Source organism: Acromyrmex echinatior, chromosome 7 (genome assembly GCF_024713525.1).
Source record: "Acromyrmex echinatior isolate Ae372 chromosome 7, ASM2471352v2, whole genome shotgun sequence".
Taxonomy (NCBI): domain Eukaryota; kingdom Metazoa; phylum Arthropoda; class Insecta; order Hymenoptera; family Formicidae; genus Acromyrmex; species Acromyrmex echinatior.
In genome coordinates, this window is record NC_141858.1 from 12156857 (window position 1) to 12176652 (window position 19796).

Sequence of the window (19796 nt, forward strand, 5' to 3'; positions counted from 1 at the left end):
TTTTTTTCCAAATAACGATTATATTTAACAAAGGATATTTTCTCGATAATAGTCTTATTAAAATACACTTATTACAAATTTAAGAGAAAACTCATTATCATGTACTCCAAACAAGAATTAATTTTCTTTTGAAGAATATTATAAAATTTTATCGAAGAAGAGAATAATTTTATATAATAAGTAAATTAAATTTGTTTTATTTTTTAATTAAGTCTTGTACTAACTGATAATGTATTAGGTGTTGGAATTAATTCGTAGCGTTTTTAATGAAAGAATGTTATTTATTTCACATGAGCATTAAAAAATACATTAATGGAAGTACTTCCCATCACTTGTAAAACGCTACGAATTAATTCCAACACCTAATATATTCGAACACAATCTAATAATCTTGATTGTGAAATGTTAAACTTACTAGAATTCAAAATGTATTTTGAATTTTGATATTTGTGATGAATTTATGATAGATTTGCGGATTATAATATATAAAATTTTGAAATAAGTAATTAATATTTGAATACAGCAATATTTTTCTACGAGTATGTCTCTTGATATTTCATTTGAGAAGACATAGAAAAAGAAAACTTCTCGGTACGAGTATGCTTTACGGGGCGTGTATATACGCAACAAAACTGTAAATTCGGTCTGTATGGCATTCGCGTTTATCTCATGACCCGTGATTCAGACCTGACATTTGATACGTCTCGCAAAAACTGTCGTGCGTAATTATAGAACCCGTGTGTGTGTGTGTGGTGCTACGTGTTTCTCCAGACGCCGTACTATGCCGGGAGACCGAAGTTATAGGTAGAACCCGATATAATTAGGTGCGGCGGCGATTCCGCGCGTTCGCTGCGTTTATACCGCGAAACATTTCCTCAAGGTCCCACTGTATTCCACGATCCGCCGTTAAATCTAAATTAGTAGACGTCTAGTCGCGCGCTCCTGTAAGTATAATAAACTGCTCATATGTAATAACATAAAAAAACGCAAATCACTCGACCGAACTGCATCGGTGAGGTACTCGCCAGGAACGTGATCGTGGAACGTGCAATGCTGGCTGATCATTATTACGCGCAATTACTCTGTTTATACCGGTAGATTGGCTCCTTCAGCCGGTTAGTAATTAGTGTCAGTCAACATTTGAGCGTATAAAGTTGTTTTATCTTTTGATGAGTCACATTAATGTTTGCTAATCGAAGAAAAAGATCCGTGATCGATAATAAAATTTTAACTAATCTCTAGCGGTTAAATTACTTCTTTTCAGAGTCTTTTTTTAAGAGAAGAACTAAGAGATACGGAAAATGACTCGAACGAATCGATTCTTCCTGCAAGTTGAAAGAGATTTTGTAGTAGTTTTTATCAAATTGTCTATATAAATTTTCGAAACCTTGTTCAAATTATTTAAATTATTAAATTCAAAAATAATAAGATTAGTAACTAATAATAATTAAATAAAATATTGAAGCACTGCATGAAAACCAGAATTTGTTAAAACATTAAATGTATCAATTTTTTTATTAATAAACTGTTCCTATAAAAAATTTGATAATTGTTTTTATTTTACTTTAAAAATTATGAAGTATCTTCGTAAAAATCTATATATTATAGAAACATTTTCTATGTAAGAGTATATATGTTCGATTAAATTAAAATAATTAAATTGACAATTTAATTTATAAGAAATTTAGGACATATATAATTTTTATAACTTATACGTTAATATTTTAGTATTTTATTAAATATTTATGTTTTCTTCATTTTCAAAGTTATTATTGCACAAACAATATAAATTTAAAAATGATGCTAAAAAATTGTGTGAATGATAAGATTTATTTTCATTTCAGTGCTTCCTAAGAGAATACAAAAAACGAAGGAATTCAATAGCACAGCATCGATTAACGTGTTACCGCTCGCTAAGGACAATCTGGAATACGTCAAACCTTTAAAAATTAGTCAAAACCAATATGAAGATCCACGTAAGTATCTGAAGTAAATAGAACCTCCCTCAATTTTAAACTGTAAATCTTTAGCTTTAGTTGAAAGTGAAAATGTATACAAATATTTAGTCCCTACATTTTAAGTATATTTTTGCTTTCTCCATTTATCTCGGCCCTTTTTTATCTCCGACAGCCTTCTCAAATCTGAAGATGTAAACCAGAAAGCACTAAAATAAATTATTAACGTAGACGGTCATATCAACTTAGAATAAATATTTAGAAAAATGAACACGTATGTTTGAAATTGTATATAAAAGTACTAAAACATATTAATATACAATGTAAAATGTGTTCCTAGATTGAAAAGTATATAAACCAGAAGGTGTCTAACTATTCCATATAATTTTTATTTAATTTATTTTAATTGACGAAACTCCTTTTATGTTTTCAGCCGAGCAGTTTTCCACAGCGAAGAGGCATCACAGTGGTCACTTTCGACACGCGACGGCTGAAGTCTGGGATCCTCATCCACAATATGAATTTACCGCCTTTGGAAGACGATTTCGCTTGCGACTGGCACACGACGCCAGTTTCGTATCTCCCGACATAAAGGTGAGGAGGATCAATCAAGTGACATTCCTCTTTTATACGAGACATTTTAAAAAGTTATAATGCCTTTACATTACATTGCCTTTATCATCGTGATATATCTTTGAGTAAAAACCGGAGAAAGAGGGAGGGGTTGAAGCGAAACGAGCTAAGGCTGCAACTCTGGTGGGCCGTTTCGCTACTTAATTGACAGCCTTAATTAACTAGCCTCTTCGCGGTGACGTTGATGCAGGTGACACACATGAGCGAGAACACGACCAGGAGGGAACACGCTGGTCATCACTTGGGCTGTTTCTATAGCGGGTCAGTCGACGGTGATCCAAGTTCAGCGGTCAGCGTCAGCCTTTGTCACGGAATGGTGAGTCAGAGATCAAGCTTCAGAAAATCGTCGTCTTCGTGATTCTTTATACTCGTTGCGCACACAAGCCAGTTAATTCCGATTATGAAGATGATAAATCTGCCTGGAGCTTGTGTTCCCGAGCGAGTCGATTAGCATAAAGTCGCATTGGGACAGCTAAATATATTTTCCATCCTTGATGAATATACTTCGGGCTATCATTTTAGTTATTGGCATCGTTATTGTTATTAAAATCGTTGTTATTAAACACGCAGACACGAGTTGATTTTCGGTGTATGCCGGAAGTACTGAAAGGGTAGGAACGCCTCTCGAATCAAGCGTACATTGATCGTAAATGTCAAATACTGCACGGTTGCGTACCGATTCACCGCATTTCGTAAATATTTATGAGTCGCGTGGCGTTACGCTTGCAACATGAGGCTGAAAGATAGTGATATTAAAAGGGAGTATTATCCGTCGCGAAGACGGATAATACTCCCCTTTTATCCGAGTGCGTTTACATTAAATTGTTTTACGTCGTCGTAAAACGATGAAGAAAGTGTTCTTGCTCGATGCAAGTCCAAATTAAATTTTATTTAATCTTATCGGAAAACATCTTTTCTTATAAATGTCTTCGATTTTCTCTTTTCCTATAAATTCGAAATTGGTCATTGCACTGAAAAAAATTTACTAAATTTTTGTTTAAATAAATATTTGTTTAAATTGTACTAATGAAAACATTTACTTACAGTAAATAAATATTTATTCAATAAAAGAAATAAATTAAATTAAATTAATGGTTCTTGTACCACAAATAAATAGAGTGATTCGAAATTCACAAATTCGGAGCACAGGACATGATGTTTTATGTTAAAAGAAACAAGTTGTTCCTTTTGAAAAACGGTGTTTAACAAGTAATTTTTACAGGAGAGTAGGTTGAAGTTGGGTAAATGCAACAATTATTTATTGAATATAATTTTACTATAGGAAAAAGTTGTTCGTTTTAGTATAAAAAACAATTTTTTCAGTAAATATTTAGTTAGTACTGTTCAAACAAATATTTATTAAAATTTAGTCAAAAAATTTTTTTTTTAGTGTGCAGCTTTCCCCAAACACTTTTCCCAAACTTCAAAATACTTTTCAATAACGTTTGAGTGTCACGATCACATTACGAGATTCAGAGTTCATCGACCTTTTTTTCTGTAAGAAGCTGGGAGTATTTCTCTTTAAAACTACTTCGCTATAAAATTTCTTGTTAAGTGGCATTTGTAGTGTATCGTTTACGATCAGCGATGTGCCAAGAATCGACGATAATTTATAATAATAAATAACATATCGTCGCGTTCTTTTATTCACTTTTCCTCTAATTTATAGGCATAATAAATATGCACACGTGGCATCGGGAGAGAAACTAGAAGTCCTCGCATTAAAACCTGTAGCTATACTTGCTTCCACTTTCCAAAAGGACGGGTAGGTACTTGTATATAAAGTTACGTTGAATTTCCGAGAGAGATCGCAAATTTTTAATTTATATTTGAACAAATGAGACGTTGCAATTTTACGTAATGAAATACTTGTTATTGACTATAATAATACAAGAATTACACAACAAATTACATCATTTTATATGATCAATTTTTATCCAAGCAAAACAACAGATCACGATAACGTCAAAATGAATCGAATGAAATTGATCAGAAATCGATTTTTAATAATTAAACATCGGATTCTTGAGCACAATTGCATTTTTTTTGGAAACAGATTGGAAAGTAAAAATTAAAAAGATCAAAGTAAAAATTTATCTTATTGAAAAAGTATTCTAAAAATCCATATTTATTTGTACATATTTGCATATTTTGTCTGCACAAACAGTTCGATGTCTATTAATAATCACTTTGACGCTGTTTGGTGCGTTCCATGTTGATGTTATCATGACTTTATTCTGCTTAGGTAGTTTAACAACAAAGAAGAATGTTAAAAAAAAGTGTGCATTATTGCCCAAAAAAAATATAAGTGTTTTTTTATAGATTTTGACCTCTAGATAAAAGTATTAAAAAGTTCATAATTATTAAAGGGTTCATTTGGAGATAAAAACCTTCCAAAAGCATTATTTATTTTACTTATACCTTTTTTTGGCAAAAATCGGCTCTTATTTTAACATCCTCTTTTATTTATCAGTTGTAAAGATAAAAAAAAAAGAGGTAAAGGAAGAAAAATGTATGTTCTATGGTACATACGCGAGAATGTCTGAAAATAGTTGTACGCAAAAAATAGGTTCAAGGCCCGCATAGACCTGCAGGCATTAGCCAGCGTGTATCATGCTGGTTGGTACGTATTTTATGTGATTTGTTAGATTACATGTGCCGCGCGCGCACATACATACATCCGGTGGAATCGTCTGGCTGTGCCTCTATCCGAAAGTCGATTCCAAAAGAAAAAAAAAAAGATACTCTCGATCGTATATCAAACATCTCGGAATCATCTGAGTCGCGCAACCGTGAGCCATTCAGTGGGAATGCACGGTTGATCATCTGCAATCTACCACGACGTTCCATGGGAACGTAGACTCTGCGATACGATTGGATTTTATATCAAGAGGTGTTAGAGATCGAGAGAAGAATTATTTGCGACGCTTCGTGAGTGCGATTTATTGCGCGAGACGGCCCGTACATCACACAACCGGATGGTGGACGCGATGGTGGACGTCGTTTGTCGCAATGTCCCTCGCGGATTGCGAAGCTGCGCTTTTGCGAAACATCGAGGAAATGACAGGCACGTTTACGCGCGCGGAAATTCTAGTTGTCGTCCTCCAATCGATTCTTCGAAACGTATATATCCCGTCGAATAAATTAATCTTCGGCATCTGGGACTGTCTGAGACGTTCATCGTCTGGGATTGTCTAGGGACTGTCTGAAATTTCTTCACCACTATGGTTACCAGTTGCGAGCTGTCGGTGGAAACCTTTAAGTTTTTTTTATCGTCCCTTACGTCAAATTCGTTCTGAAACATTTTAGAGTTTTCGTCAAAGATCGTTTCTTTCGATTATCTTAGGCGAGCCTGAATGAGAAATTCATTAAGAAGAAGATTGGGATTCATTAAGATGCATAAAGATTCTTTGTCAAATTTTTTCGGGACGATACGGTATATAAGATTGATTATCGTGCTTTGTTTTCAGATAGATGAAGGAAGCTATTTCGATCAAAAAAAGATCAAAACAATTTGTAGAAGAAAAATCGGTATACTGAGAAAAATGCAGGATTGTGCATTTACGCGTATAATAAAATAATCTACATCTATGTGTACACACAAAGTAGTAAATTATGTTTTATGTATATCATCTGTATAAACAATCTATGAGCCTTGAAGCCTTCTTGTCGCTACATTGGATTGCGTCAAAGATTTTATCTCGGTTATATTTTTTTTTATTTATCAATGTAAAGTTAAACATATTAACAATCATAAAATTTAATTACTTTTCTTTCTGTATTGTGTAATTCAATTTATAATAATTTATACACATTTTATATTGTTTATATTGTTCACATTTTATATTGTTTATATTGTTCACATGAGAAAAATTCGTGTGAACTTGACGTAAATAATTCATAAAATTTCCGTAAATGTAATCTTGAAATATATGGCATAATTCTGGTTTGTTAGATTTAACTATCAGTCTGATTTGTAGCTTTATGATTAAATCTATTAAAATTTCAATTAATGTAATCAGATTTTTTTCAGTGTAGTAATATGTATACGGAAAGAACAATTTTACTGAAATATCTGAAAATTTCACTTATAATTGTCTAAAAATTTAGTTACAGCAAATTCGATTTGACGCATTCAGGACGCATTGATGCACATAAAATTGTCATATACAGATTGATATAAAATATATGTTTAGTATAAATAATATAGAAATGGATTAACTACGAAATCTTCACTTTATTATGTTGTTAGACAAAATATGTATTTTATAATCCGAAATATTTGCAATTCATTTTTACACTCAGATTAAATCAGTTTACAGCAGCTTTAATACGCACCAATACATACTAGAACGTCCAACTAAATTTGCTATTAGATATACAGAAAACAATTTTATTGGATGAAAATATAATAATTGCATAGGATACTCAAACTGATGGCTAGAAAATGTCAAAACTTTTTCAGTATTGTTTATCATACTTGTTTTCTATAATTATTTCAATGATTCAATAAAATTATTTTCAGATCTGTATCTAACATAATTTTTAAATACTTCAACAAAATTATTCTTTCCGTGTAGTGTGTATTTGTGAGCGTCAGAAATTGCGTTCGAGTCTTGTTGACCCTTCGTGGTCTTACAGACCTTCTCTGTTAGGATCTTTCTCGCGATCTTATGTGAAACGCGGGTCTTCTTCCTTGGAGAAAAGGCTCTGGAAAGGCGAAAATGAAATAAAAAAATTTGCTCCTCGCTTATTTAATGTTTCTCATAGCGATTTGGGTCATGCTTTAATTTAGCCATGACAAGGTTAGACTGATCAATCGGCCGTCTGTTTCAGACATAGAAATAGGAAGAAGTAAGTGCCCGGTTGAGCTGAGCCTTGATGTCTTTACTCTCGATAGCAAGCCGAGCCACTCGACCTAATTATTCGACCCTGCTCGTGAGACGAGTGAATCTCAGTCGTTATCTCGATCGTTCGCTCTTCTCATCATTTTCCGATATCCACTAATCCTTTTTATTGCCCTCGATATTCCATGCCTGAATTGGAAATTATATAGTTTATGATCGGGTATTTCTTTTTGAGCACAGCTCGTTAGGAATCCCATAATTTCAGACCTTACGTATCCCTGGTGAAAGTTTTTCTTAGAATTCTTCATATCATTTTTCAGAATTTCTATATAAATTTCGAAATTGTTCTGAAATTTCTGTATAATTCTAATAACTTTTTAGAAAAATCTGTTCTCAGATTTTTTTTTGTTCAAAAGTACTAACAATGAGATATTTATATCTTTTCTAGAATTGTTTATATATATAAATTTTGAAATATTTTATAATTCTTAAGATTTCTTATTGTATAATTAAAAAAAATTTATAAAATGAAAAAAAAACATTTAAAGTATTTTTAAAGAAATTTTTATAAATTTAAAATATGAAGAATTCTAAAAAAATATTATAAAAACTTTTTCAGATTTCCATGATTCTTATGTTAGCAGTATAAATGCACATAATGTACCGATTTTATGTATCTTTCGACACGTATGATATATATGGCCGTCAAGAACCGATGCGCGCGCGTGGCGAGAAACTCGAGATAATTTCTCATGGCTCAGTAATCATCGTGTATCTTTTTATTTGTTTGAATCTCAGTCACGAATCGTCATAATAACAGATTACGCTGTTAGGCAAACTGGAGCTCTCTATTACAAATCGTACGGAATTTTGCTGGCGAGGCGATCATGATAACGGACGAATGGGACGATGTTAACATTCTTGTATCTTAATCTAATAAATATGGGAAAAGTCGGTGAATGAATACTTGACATAAAATTGTACTCGACTTACAAGATCGAGAACCAATTTCCTTTCTTTCTTCATGCTGGTGAAACGCAGGTTTTAACAAAGGAAGGATCTCACATTTTACATCATTCTAATATAATTACGTCAAAATTTGTATTGTATTATTTTTAACCTTTCGTAATCTGGGTTTTTTTTAGTACAGGCAAAATTTTACTTTCAAATTTTAATTTTTATTAAATAAATTTTTAACGTTTGAGTTAAAAAACTATTTGGTAATGTAACAGAGATATTGAAAAATGACTCTGAATTTTTCTATATCTCTTGAAGTCTATAACAGTAAAAACTTGAATTGAACAAAAAATTTAGATTATAGACAGACGGAAGTAAAAATATAATTATAGATTACGAAAGATTAGTTAGAATCTCATCTCAATCTCAGATCAATCCATACATCTTTTTGCGATTTTAAACGGTAAACTCTTTTATATCAATTTATAAAAATAATTTTGTTTAGAATATCAAATGAAAATTTTGATTGATGCTTTTACTTTAGAGATATAAATAATAAAAGAATAATTGTTGCATTCGATGTAATCCGTTGGCAATTATTTGGCATAAATATTATGAAGACTCCTTGCATTTCTTAACTTTTACACTTCATGTAAAACTCACATACGTCATATAATTGTATCTCGTGAACAATCATTTGAATTGATGAAATGTTTGCAGTGCGTTCGAAGCACCCGATTTACTAAGAAACTCGATATTGTTTTTCGACATGGAACAGCATCATAAGAACGCAAATCTGTAAGTTCTACTCGAGCCGGTACGACCAGTTTTGGATCGACCTGACGACCTTGACAGAAATGTGTAATATAATAGGCGGAATTAATTGGAGATATTTTGTCTGTGATGACATTTTATGCAGTCGTCTTAATAAGGATCACCTCGTCATGAAAGACAGGCTGCAGAAATGCTGAACTTGATTTGTGTCCCGACAACGAGACGATGCATAAGTGTGAAACGTAATTAATTTATTCGATTAATTAAGTATTTATTTGTAAACGATAACGCCTACCAATTTAAGAAGTTTCCTCTCAACTCTCTGTTTCGGTTAAGATAAAAGGCATTAAGATAAGAGCGTTTTTAAGATATCAAAAATGAATGTCAAAAGTTTAAAGTTTAAAGAACTCGACGTTGAAAGCAATTACATATTTTAGTAAGAAATTTAAATATATTTATATATTCATTATTATTATTAGCAATAATATGAGATAACAATGATAATAATAACAATCGCACATCTCTTGCTGATGAATGAACACATCTCTTGCTGATGAAAGAACACATCTCTTCATCATGTTTTTCTACTTTTTTATCTATTTGTTTATTTCATTTATTTGATAATTTAGATTCGAAAACGACGCTATTATAATGGCCAAGTCACTAGAAAAATAATCATCAAAATTAGATGAAGTTATTAAGTCCGTTTATTTTGTATTACAAAAAATTCTCCCCAAATATTTAAAAAAAATATATGATTCCTGTCTTAAAGAACTAAAATTTATATTTAATATTAATATATTCAGACGCGTTCTTGTATCGAATTACCATAGTCTATTATTGTCTCCGTTTGTACAGGCCGCGCAAAGCACGTTACAGAGCCAGGCACCTTATATTATGATGTATTATACCTCGCGTATTAAGCGGAACCTAAATAAAGATAACTCTGGCCTGGCCTGGTACCCTAACTGCCTTTATAATTTAAGCCGGCTCGGTTGTGCACGACGAAACGTTACATGCATTCGTGGTGTGCGTTTCGCATATTTTTTCTTCCCGGTAGTGCCGAGTCTTGAGGCATCTTTCTCGGTATAGCGCTTGATAGCGCTGTTTTTTAACTCCGTCGTCGCGACATGCTTTTTGATGTTTTAGCATAAACACGGACGCCGGCGTAAAAGTCGATTCGACATGTCGAGTCAAAACAATCAACAATATGCAAACATAATGTACACGTTCTGTAACGAAAGCGCGAAGGATACAGGATGCGGTCAGCATTTTTACGACTTGCCGTCGCAGTATAGAAGATGCTCGCTCACGATTTGACATCGCTTGCTCTCGGATAGGGATATTCACGCGAGGAGATACTTGAAAATTGCTAGCTAATTTGCTTAATTCTTTCGAAGCTTCCGCGTTTCCTCCGCCACGATTGAGCCACGATGTCAGAAGTGAGAGAAAGTCACGCGTGAATTCGCTTTTTCTCTTACTCTTTTCTAATTTCTTTCAATTATTTTTTCGCATCTTCAAAGAGAATGAGGACATTACTTAAGACGATTATGGTAAAGAATCTCATTGCAAACGCTGTTCTGAATATCTGCATGGAGAGGACGGTTTTGTATTTAAATTTAACTACATGAATTTAAAGATAATTTTGGTAGACTACCAAAATAATTATGTAAGATGCTGAAACTGCTAAAATGTAAAACATTTTACAGCATTATTCCACTGGAAAAAGAATCTGGTTGCATTAATTAGAATTTCAATTGAAAATGGACAAACCAGAATTTTCTGGTTGAATCTATTATACAATAATTTTAATTGAGATTTTAATAGAGATGACCAGAATTCTGATTGATATAAACAGAATGTTTTGATTCGTTTATTTTCAACTTGAAATCTTCTCAGTGTCATTATGTTTGAAATTTTTACACTTTTAAATTCATAACGTCAAATTATATTCAATTTATATTATTTTTAATCAGAAGAGTCTGTAAGAGAGTTTAAATCGAGAGTTTAAGTGTGTCATTATCATTATCTGATGAATAAAATTGTATATTATTATCTGATTTAAATTTTGTTGCTTGTTCATGGTCATTTACCTTCACATATTTTTAATCATTTCTATAGATCGCCTCAGCTCCTATTCAATATGTCATTAATTTAATTAAAACAGTGTTGAACAATTTAATCAAAAACAATTGACTCAAATTTAATTTATTATTTATTAAGTTCATACGTATTAATATGAATTGTTTATTTAAAAAAAAAACACATAAATGTATTAATCTACATATAGACGTTAAAATTAACAAAATATTATTTAACTCAAGAAATTGGGTTATTATTATTTTTTTTTATCTAACAATGTACATAATTATTTGGATAATTCACAAAATTATTTTTCATATTTAATTAAATATCATATTTAGATACTTCAGCAAAATTGTCCTTTCCATGTGAACTTAAGCGGCTACATTTTTAATGTTTCGCATTATTAATTAACGAGCGGCATTTTCACCGAATGACGTGAGGGGCACGTTGAATCAGCCTCGTCGAAAGGTCGATGAATTGCTTCAGCAGGATAATCGCGAGGTCGTTAGTGGCCGTAGTTGTGTGTTGGCCGATCGAAAAGGCAAAAAGGGAGATGAGCGAAAGGGTAAAATAGTGACTGAACGAGAGATACGGGGAAGAAGAGACGGAGAGAAAAACGGCGTTCCCGCCGAGAGTTCTCGGTAATCTTCAAGTCAGTCTTTGTCCGCGGAATAGAGAAGGCGCATGTCGGCAAGAATGCAAATCGCAGACACAAGCGAATCGAGTGGAGCCGCGTATACGAGCCGCGTGCCATCGCTTACGGCCGATGGTTTGCGGCTAGTAAAGTTTCATTCACGTTATCTACACGGTCGCTGCACTGTCGCTGCGCTGTCGCTTCGCGACAAGACGATCTCACTAGGAAACAATTCTCTTTCTTACTTCGTTAGATAAACCTTGAATTTGCATTAAAACGTTTCACAATGAGCTAAATTAGATCGCAATGTACGTGAATAATATAAATAAGTAAGAAATAAGCTCCAAATGTGGTCAAGGCTGATTCTTGGTGCCTAATAATATTATATTTCTATGTAAATTTTATAACCTTTAGGATATATCCAGACAAACTCGCATATCTGCATATATGAATACATAAAGAAAATTATCCAATCAAATTTTACGCGCATGTTTATAACAGCAATGTGATTGGATAATTTTCTTTATGCATGTGTTTATGCGGTTATGTAAATTTGTCTGAATCAGACAGTTATTAGTATAATTTAGTCAATCGTGTCCTGCGTATTTTTTTTTTAAATATTAGGAGCACCTAGCTAAATAATAATCTCTATTCATTCTTTTTTTTGTATTTGACGATGAGTATAATTTGTAATATTATTGTTTGCTTAATTCAGTGTATGATTGCGTTTCAAGTTTGATAAGCCAAATCGGCGCGTAGTTTAATAAGACTGAAAAATGCATTTGCAAATTTGCATGTGAATAAGCAACCAACCACCATTCGCTTTGACCAAAAATAGATATTGATAAGCTTAAAATACTGCAAACACTTATTGCGAAAAATATTACCTCAGCCAAGGTTTTAACCTTCTGCTATCGACAAATCCACGAAGGAGGAGAGCATAAGATAGCCTTTTCTTCGAGTCTCCTTTTTTTAAAATTTATAGTAAAATGTTATATGTTTTTGAAATGCTTAATCACAATTTTAATATTCCAAAATTAAAATACTTTTTAATTTAAGAAATTCCTATATATAAAAAAACAGATTCTATCATATTATTCTTTTTTTGTGTTAATATAATTTTAAACAAAACATTTTATGAATTATACATCTAAATAAACTGTTTCAATGTAATAATTTAAAAATAAATATGTTAATCAACTCTCTCTCTTTAAAATAACAAAAACCAAATTAATTTAATAAGAGGGCTAATAAGAGTCAGCGCGAGAGAAAATGCCCAATAAATTTTAACAAGTAAATTTGTTACTCCATTTGATGTGCTGATGTCTTCTTTATTTTTCAAAGTCTTGAACATTTTAATTCTCTTTGGAATCTTCTTCAGCAATATTCTTAATCTTAAATGTAATAATTTAAATAGTAATTTAATTTTTTTTTTCATATTTGATTTAAAAAAAAATTTCACTCGTGGCGCACCAATGATCCCCCATAATTTCTGGATCCACCAATGACTTCCTGAATCTCCTAATTATCCTGCAAAGTGGGCGTATTTTTTAATTAAAAAATATACGTTTCACGTTACACACATAACTTTCCAATTTTCTTCACTCTCAAGTCAGGGAATTTGACACAGTAAGATAAGTTTTTATTCCATTGAATTGATCTCCTCAATGTTATCAAAAGATTCGTTCCAGAGCTCGAGAAATTTAGCGCTATTTATATGCTAATTAGTTGCCCTATTAATTTTATTACTCGAGTCGTTTGACAGGAAATTTCAAGTTATATAATATCCAGTTTTAATTCGCTGAGGAACGTCCTTGCTCTCGTACGGTTCTAGCATCGGAATGCGTATTTATATTTAATTGAATTAGAGTAGCTCGAGATCTTTGATAATGTAACTATAATAAAATTCACGGGCCATAAGTCACAAGTATTTGAAATAGGAGGCCTGTTCGTTCCTCTCACAGCACGCACATGCGCCGAATGTCGAGAATCTGTATTTCGAAAAAATAAATAGATCTAGAGAGTTCATCTCCGTTTCGAATGTTTAATCAAGGAAACGTATCGTAGTTGGCGAATAGGATAACAACGAGTAGCGCTTCGTTTGTAAATAACGCTCTTCTAATAGCATCTGTCTATAACTCAGCGCTGCTTAAAATAAACGCGAACCGAATCTTCTCTTATTTCACGTAAACGCGTAATGTGTAATAATTCGTCTGATTACATGAAACGTCACATTTATAAATAATTCCAACGTAATTCTGTCTAATCGTTAGGAAATAGTTTACTCGAGCCAAAGGTTCGCGAACTCCAATCGATTTTTTTTTCGAGTAAAATGAATTTTCTTAGAAACGTAAATTAAGTCTCGTATGTATGATGCAAAATCTTATTTTACAATTGAATTCGTATCAAGTTGTATTAATTTTACCAGTTAGTTCCATTTTATCATGCGTTATTATACATAGAAAAAAATAATACTATTAGGTGTTGGAATTAATTCGTAGCGTTTTTAATGAAAGAATGTTATTTATTTCACATGAGCATTAAAAAATACATTAATGAAAGTACTTCCCATCACTTGTAAAACGCTACGAATTAATTCCAACACCTAATATATTGTAGCATTAGCTAAGTTTGATTGAAAATAATTTTCTTTATTCAATAAGTATTAAACATTAGAAGTATTGAGCGATCATTATTGACCATTTTTATTTTTTAGTTTAATATTATCTATATTTTTGTGCAAAAAAAAAACAAGTCTGAAAATTATTTACTTTTATGTTTTTTTACACTAACGAAACACTTGATTTTTAATTAAATATTTATTTATTTTTATAATAATTTATTCGCTTGATCCTTAATTCAGTCAGTAAGAAATGTTTAGTGTTAATAAAATAAATGACATTTTATTAAAACAAGAGTATGATAAATTTATTTCGTTAATGCTATGTTATTAAATTAGCAGGATTATTTTCTTTCGTAAATTTTATTTTCAGACTGGTCACATGAAGACGTCAATGGGCAACTACTTCATTAAGCCTACCGAGCATTGGCGCGAGGACGATAAGGATTCTCTTGGGTCTTCGTTAGAGCACGCGATCTATCGTGTACCTACGGCTGCGATCAATTTAAATGATGACTCCAATTACGATGCTCCTGAAAATGATGTTAAAAGTCGCAACTGCGGCTTAATAGGTAAATGAGAAGATTCACTTATTTCGATTTTATTTACAATATCACGATGCGTTATCCGCTTGGTATGTGGGGTGATTCGTTAGTGACACAGTCGGGAAAAGCGGGTCATTCTGTCCGAAGAAGCAAGTCGAAGGAATGCAGAAGAAAATGAAACCAAGTCAAATTTGTTTCAACAGTGGCTATCAAAATGTACAAACAATCATAAATGTTTTATTGAACAAAATAGAAATCTTAGTTTATTTTATTGTTTTTTAATAGATTGAGAATTATTTATATTATATTAATACATTACAATTAATTATAATGTATTATAATTAATATATTACATTTTAATTATTTATTTATATTATAATTATATTTGAGATTTGACGCTACGATTGAGAATAAAATTATATTAACATTTCATGTAATGTTTAAATATATTATTAAAAAGGATTGACATAAAAACGTAGCTTTTGAACAAATTGAGTATTATTCTTTATTTACATTATAATATATTAATTATAATATATTATAATTAATTAATATATTACATTATAATAATTTATTCATATTATAATTATATCTTCTAAGATTTGACACGCATTGACAATAAAATTACATTAATATCTCATATATTCGTAAACATATCGTTAAGAAGAATCGACATAAAATATCAATAGCATATTAATACTGATCGCAATAATAAATTAATACTGGTTCCAGCATTGGTCGAAAATAACGAGGATGAATCAAGAAACATTTTATTTATGTTACCGCGCTGGACCACGATCTCGCGAATATCCACGGTTATTCCGATATGAAATTCCGATACGCATGTTCACGTGCTTCACGAGGCTTCGGAGAAAAAGCGTCGCGTCTTTTTTCACTCAACACATACTCGCACGACCACCTGTACCAAAACAGGTTCAGGCATTTACGTCTTCCCTCGGGCGGATTCTGATGTACCATCGAGACAGCTTGGCGACGCGCGTACTTTCTGCCCACAAAACAACGTCGTTGATACTACACCGTACACTCGAAATTTTTCTCGTTTCTTGTCACATCTATCGCGAGACTGCGGTCTCTCGTTTTAAATAACACTGACCTCGGATCTACGATGGTATTGCGATGGTACGGTGTCAATTGTTGATTCCGATATTCTTCTGTCGAGCGATATTCTTGCGAATTTTTCTATTGGACACCGAATTAATTGACTTGATTATAATTGGCATTGTCGATGCCAATCTGCCCACAGATTATGACTCAGACGACATCCCCTCTCCGTTAACCGACGATAGTTCCGCTCGTAGAATTTACGTCGGGGAGCGTTCGCGGGAGCGTAGATCATTGACGCGGAAAACCGCATCGTTGGAGCGGTTTCCTAGGGAGGAGGAAGAGAGGTACGAACAATTCACAGAGCTGAGCGAGCATCGGGATTTTTTTCAGAGATTGGATTATGACGACAGGTATAGGCACATATAAATACGCAAATTTTGTATATTCTTGAAGATCTTGAAAATTATCGAGATATTTCAACTGTTGTTCTTAATTTGTTCTTAAACTTAATTAACGAATAAATTTTGAATTAAATATTGTGTTAGTACTTCGCAAAATGTTCCACGCACAGAAAAAATATTCTGTTGCTGAGAAAAATAATTATTCAATTTATATCCTTTCTTTATGTATTGGTTATCTTTAACAAAGAATATTTTCTTGATAGTCTGAAAAATATACTTATTACAAATTTTAGAAATTCATTATTATGTATTCAAGAAATTATTTTCGAATTTTAATCTTCAGAATTCAGAAAGTTTTAAACGTAATGTATGTAATGTATGTAAACAGCATATTATTTGTTGTTTAATTTAAAGCGAGTTTTAATTTGAACGAAATTTGAGGAAGTTTAATTGTTAAAATTTGAAAATTGTGAACTGTCGCCTTTTCTCACAATATTTTCGCGGAAGAGTTGACTCTAATCTTCACGAGGAACAACGATACGCTTTCTGCATATTCTGGGACGCTCTGTCAATCTGTAGAGCTTGTTCTATAAATTCTAGGTATTATATTATGGAACGTGAACATGAACGTGGCTATCAGAACGAAGACGCACAGGACTCAGAGATGGACTCGGATCCCTTCGTGACATGGAGACCGCGACGTGCCTTACCGCGTGAATATTTCATCGAGATCATGGTGGTAGCCGATGCGAAAATGGTGGAGTATCATGGTACTGGCTTGGTCAGTTACATTCTTGTCTTGATGAGCACGGTGGGTATATATACTCTTTAGACGTAGTTTCAAAATATTCAATTCTGCTTTCCAATTAAATTTCTGTGTTAATGCCGCACCAAGATATGGTCCTTTACATTTTTTTTTAATAAAAAATTGTGGCTACATTTAATGTGTTCATTTGTTTATATGAGGTCACAAAATAATACCTCACATTTTTCAAACTTCAAATTTGCAGCAAAATTTCACTTTTCTATATTTATGGTTGAGAAAAAATGTAGGACATTACTTTCTGAGCAGTCCAGTATATATATATATATATATATATATATATATATATATATATAAAATATCTTGCAATGCGGGATTGTTGCTTAATTTTAATAATCTTGATGAGTAATTAATTAAGATAATGAGTTTCTAGTGAGCTAAATTTTATGAGAAAAAAATGTATGATGAAAGAATATTCTTGCTTTAATTTTGAACAAATTTTAATAGTTTTTAGTTAATAGCTTTTAGTTGAGAGTTTCTTTCTTATAATGGAAGTATAACATTAAAAATTAAAAAAATGCAATAAATAAATAATCTCTTTGATAAAAAAATTGCAAAAGATTTTAAAAGAGTAATTCACATTGTCACAACATGAACATAGCAATGTTTAAATCCATTGATAAAGATCAAGGACGCAGTAAGATGTTATTCATTATTGAAAACGAAACTCTCTGCATCGGCATATTTCTTTCGAAGTAAGTCTTAGTAAAAAAAAACAGAGCCAATAAAGAAAAAAAGGAAGGGGATGAGAGATGTCGATTCAATGTAATTCGACAATTAGCTTCGTCACGGCGGTCATTACCGAGTACGCTACGCCAGTTATGTATCCCACGCGAAGGCCACACCTTACGGGGAGGGCAACATCCTGCGAGGAGTTCGCTTTCACGAACCTACGCTTGTCGTCTGTTCGATGATTCAATCGCGTTTCTCAACAATAATCGATCAACTTTAAGATTCATGAATTTTTTATGAATGAAAGAGTGCAGACAAAAGATCAAAATAGACTCTTTATGTGTATAGTGTCCCAGAATAGATCGGATGTCTCTTTTAATACATATACACGTATAGAGTCTTTAATCAGATATAGAGATATATCAAATAAAGCTAAAAAGTAATTAATGAGCTAAAAAGTAATTAATTAAGGTACTTGAACCGAATAAGGCCCATCCAATTTATTTATTTTTTTTTAATTTTGTTTAATGAGGAAATAAATGAGAATAAAAATCTTTATTTCACTCACATATAAAAGTAAAATATATCTTCTATATAGAATATTTGTGAATAAACGAAAAAAAAATTTTTTTTATAAACTCTGACTTTTACATGTATAAACGTACCGAATAAGAGGCTTAAATAAAAATAAATTAATAAAAATAAAAATAATAAAGGAACTAAACATTGCTTTTCTAAATCAGTTTTAAATGAAATTCTGTAGGACTTATTTTACTGGCGTGAAGCACGTTTTTAAGTAATAAATTTAAAAGTTTTTAGTCCTTATTTAGTGCTAGGTCTTATTCGGTTCAGATATCTTAATTTGTTACAACTGAATTACCAGATATGTTTCTATTTGCCCCCCTGGAAGGATAGGTTTCACGGATCTACAAAGACCAGTCTATTGGCAATCCAGTAAGCATTGCAGTGATGAAGATCGTCAAGACTGAAGAAATATTCGGTGTCAAGCACAGCGGAAGTGACGGAATCGCGGCGGCTGAAATGTTGAAGCGATTCTGTCAATGGCAGAAACGTAACAATCCCGATGAACCCTCACCAGAACATCACGACGCTGCGCTTCTATTAACTAGGTTTGTATTAGAAGAATCTATATTGTAAAAATATACGTTTTTCTATAATATAAAATTTTTCGTAAAAGTTACTGTTTTTTATAAAGTGATAATAGTTTTTAGTTAGTTTAGTAGACGATTGAAACTAAAATTTTTCTTGTCTAAAGTATAAAGCATTTAAATTTAATTTTTAGAATGTAATTAAATAACAAAAAACTTTATTTAAAATATATTTGTAAATTTATTATCTGATTAATTAAAAAATTTAAAAAGAAATTATAATAGAATGTTGACAATATGTTTAATAATGAATATAAAATAATTTCAAATGATGACTTTCTATTAAAATTTTTCAAACTCAAATTTACCGAAACAATGATCTTGTAGAAATAAAGATTCAAAGTTTAAAAACATGTGACACGTGTACAATCTGAAAATAATTTTCAGAGAAAATCTGTGTCACAATCCGCGCCAAAAACGTTGTGATACTTTGGGCTTGGCCGAGCTGGGTAGAATGTGCTCGCCTGGATCTTCGTGCGCTATCGTGCAGGATAATGGATTAGCCGCAGCGTTTACCATCGCACACGAGATTGGTCACGTGTAAATATATTTATCGTCGTAAAGTATACCATACGTTCTTTATAACTTATGTTACATAATTTATGTAATGTTATAA

The 19796-nt window shown here is 32.0% G+C and overlaps 1 protein-coding gene across 3 annotated transcripts in view; it reads left to right on the top strand.

The window, feature by feature from the left end:
* The window catches only part of LOC105152329 (ADAM metallopeptidase with thrombospondin type 1 motif A), a 51526-nt gene that overhangs the window by 17000 nt on the left and 14730 nt on the right, over nucleotides 1-19796 (top strand). For 2 of the 3 annotated variants that reach the window (XM_087408079.1, XM_087408081.1), the window contains exons 3-10: nucleotides 1845-1976; nucleotides 2389-2549; nucleotides 2779-2904; nucleotides 14879-15077; nucleotides 16315-16525; nucleotides 17117-17327; nucleotides 18927-19141; nucleotides 19568-19720. In XM_087408079.1, the coding sequence (XP_087264205.1) occupies nucleotides 1845-1976; nucleotides 2389-2549; nucleotides 2779-2904; nucleotides 14879-15077; nucleotides 16315-16525; nucleotides 17117-17327; nucleotides 18927-19141; nucleotides 19568-19720 (1408 nt within the window). The remainder of the gene's footprint in view (nucleotides 1-1844; nucleotides 1977-2388; nucleotides 2550-2778; nucleotides 2905-14878; nucleotides 15078-16314; nucleotides 16526-17116; nucleotides 17328-18926; nucleotides 19142-19567; nucleotides 19721-19796) is intronic. The other variant, XM_087408080.1, reaches the window with a different exon arrangement.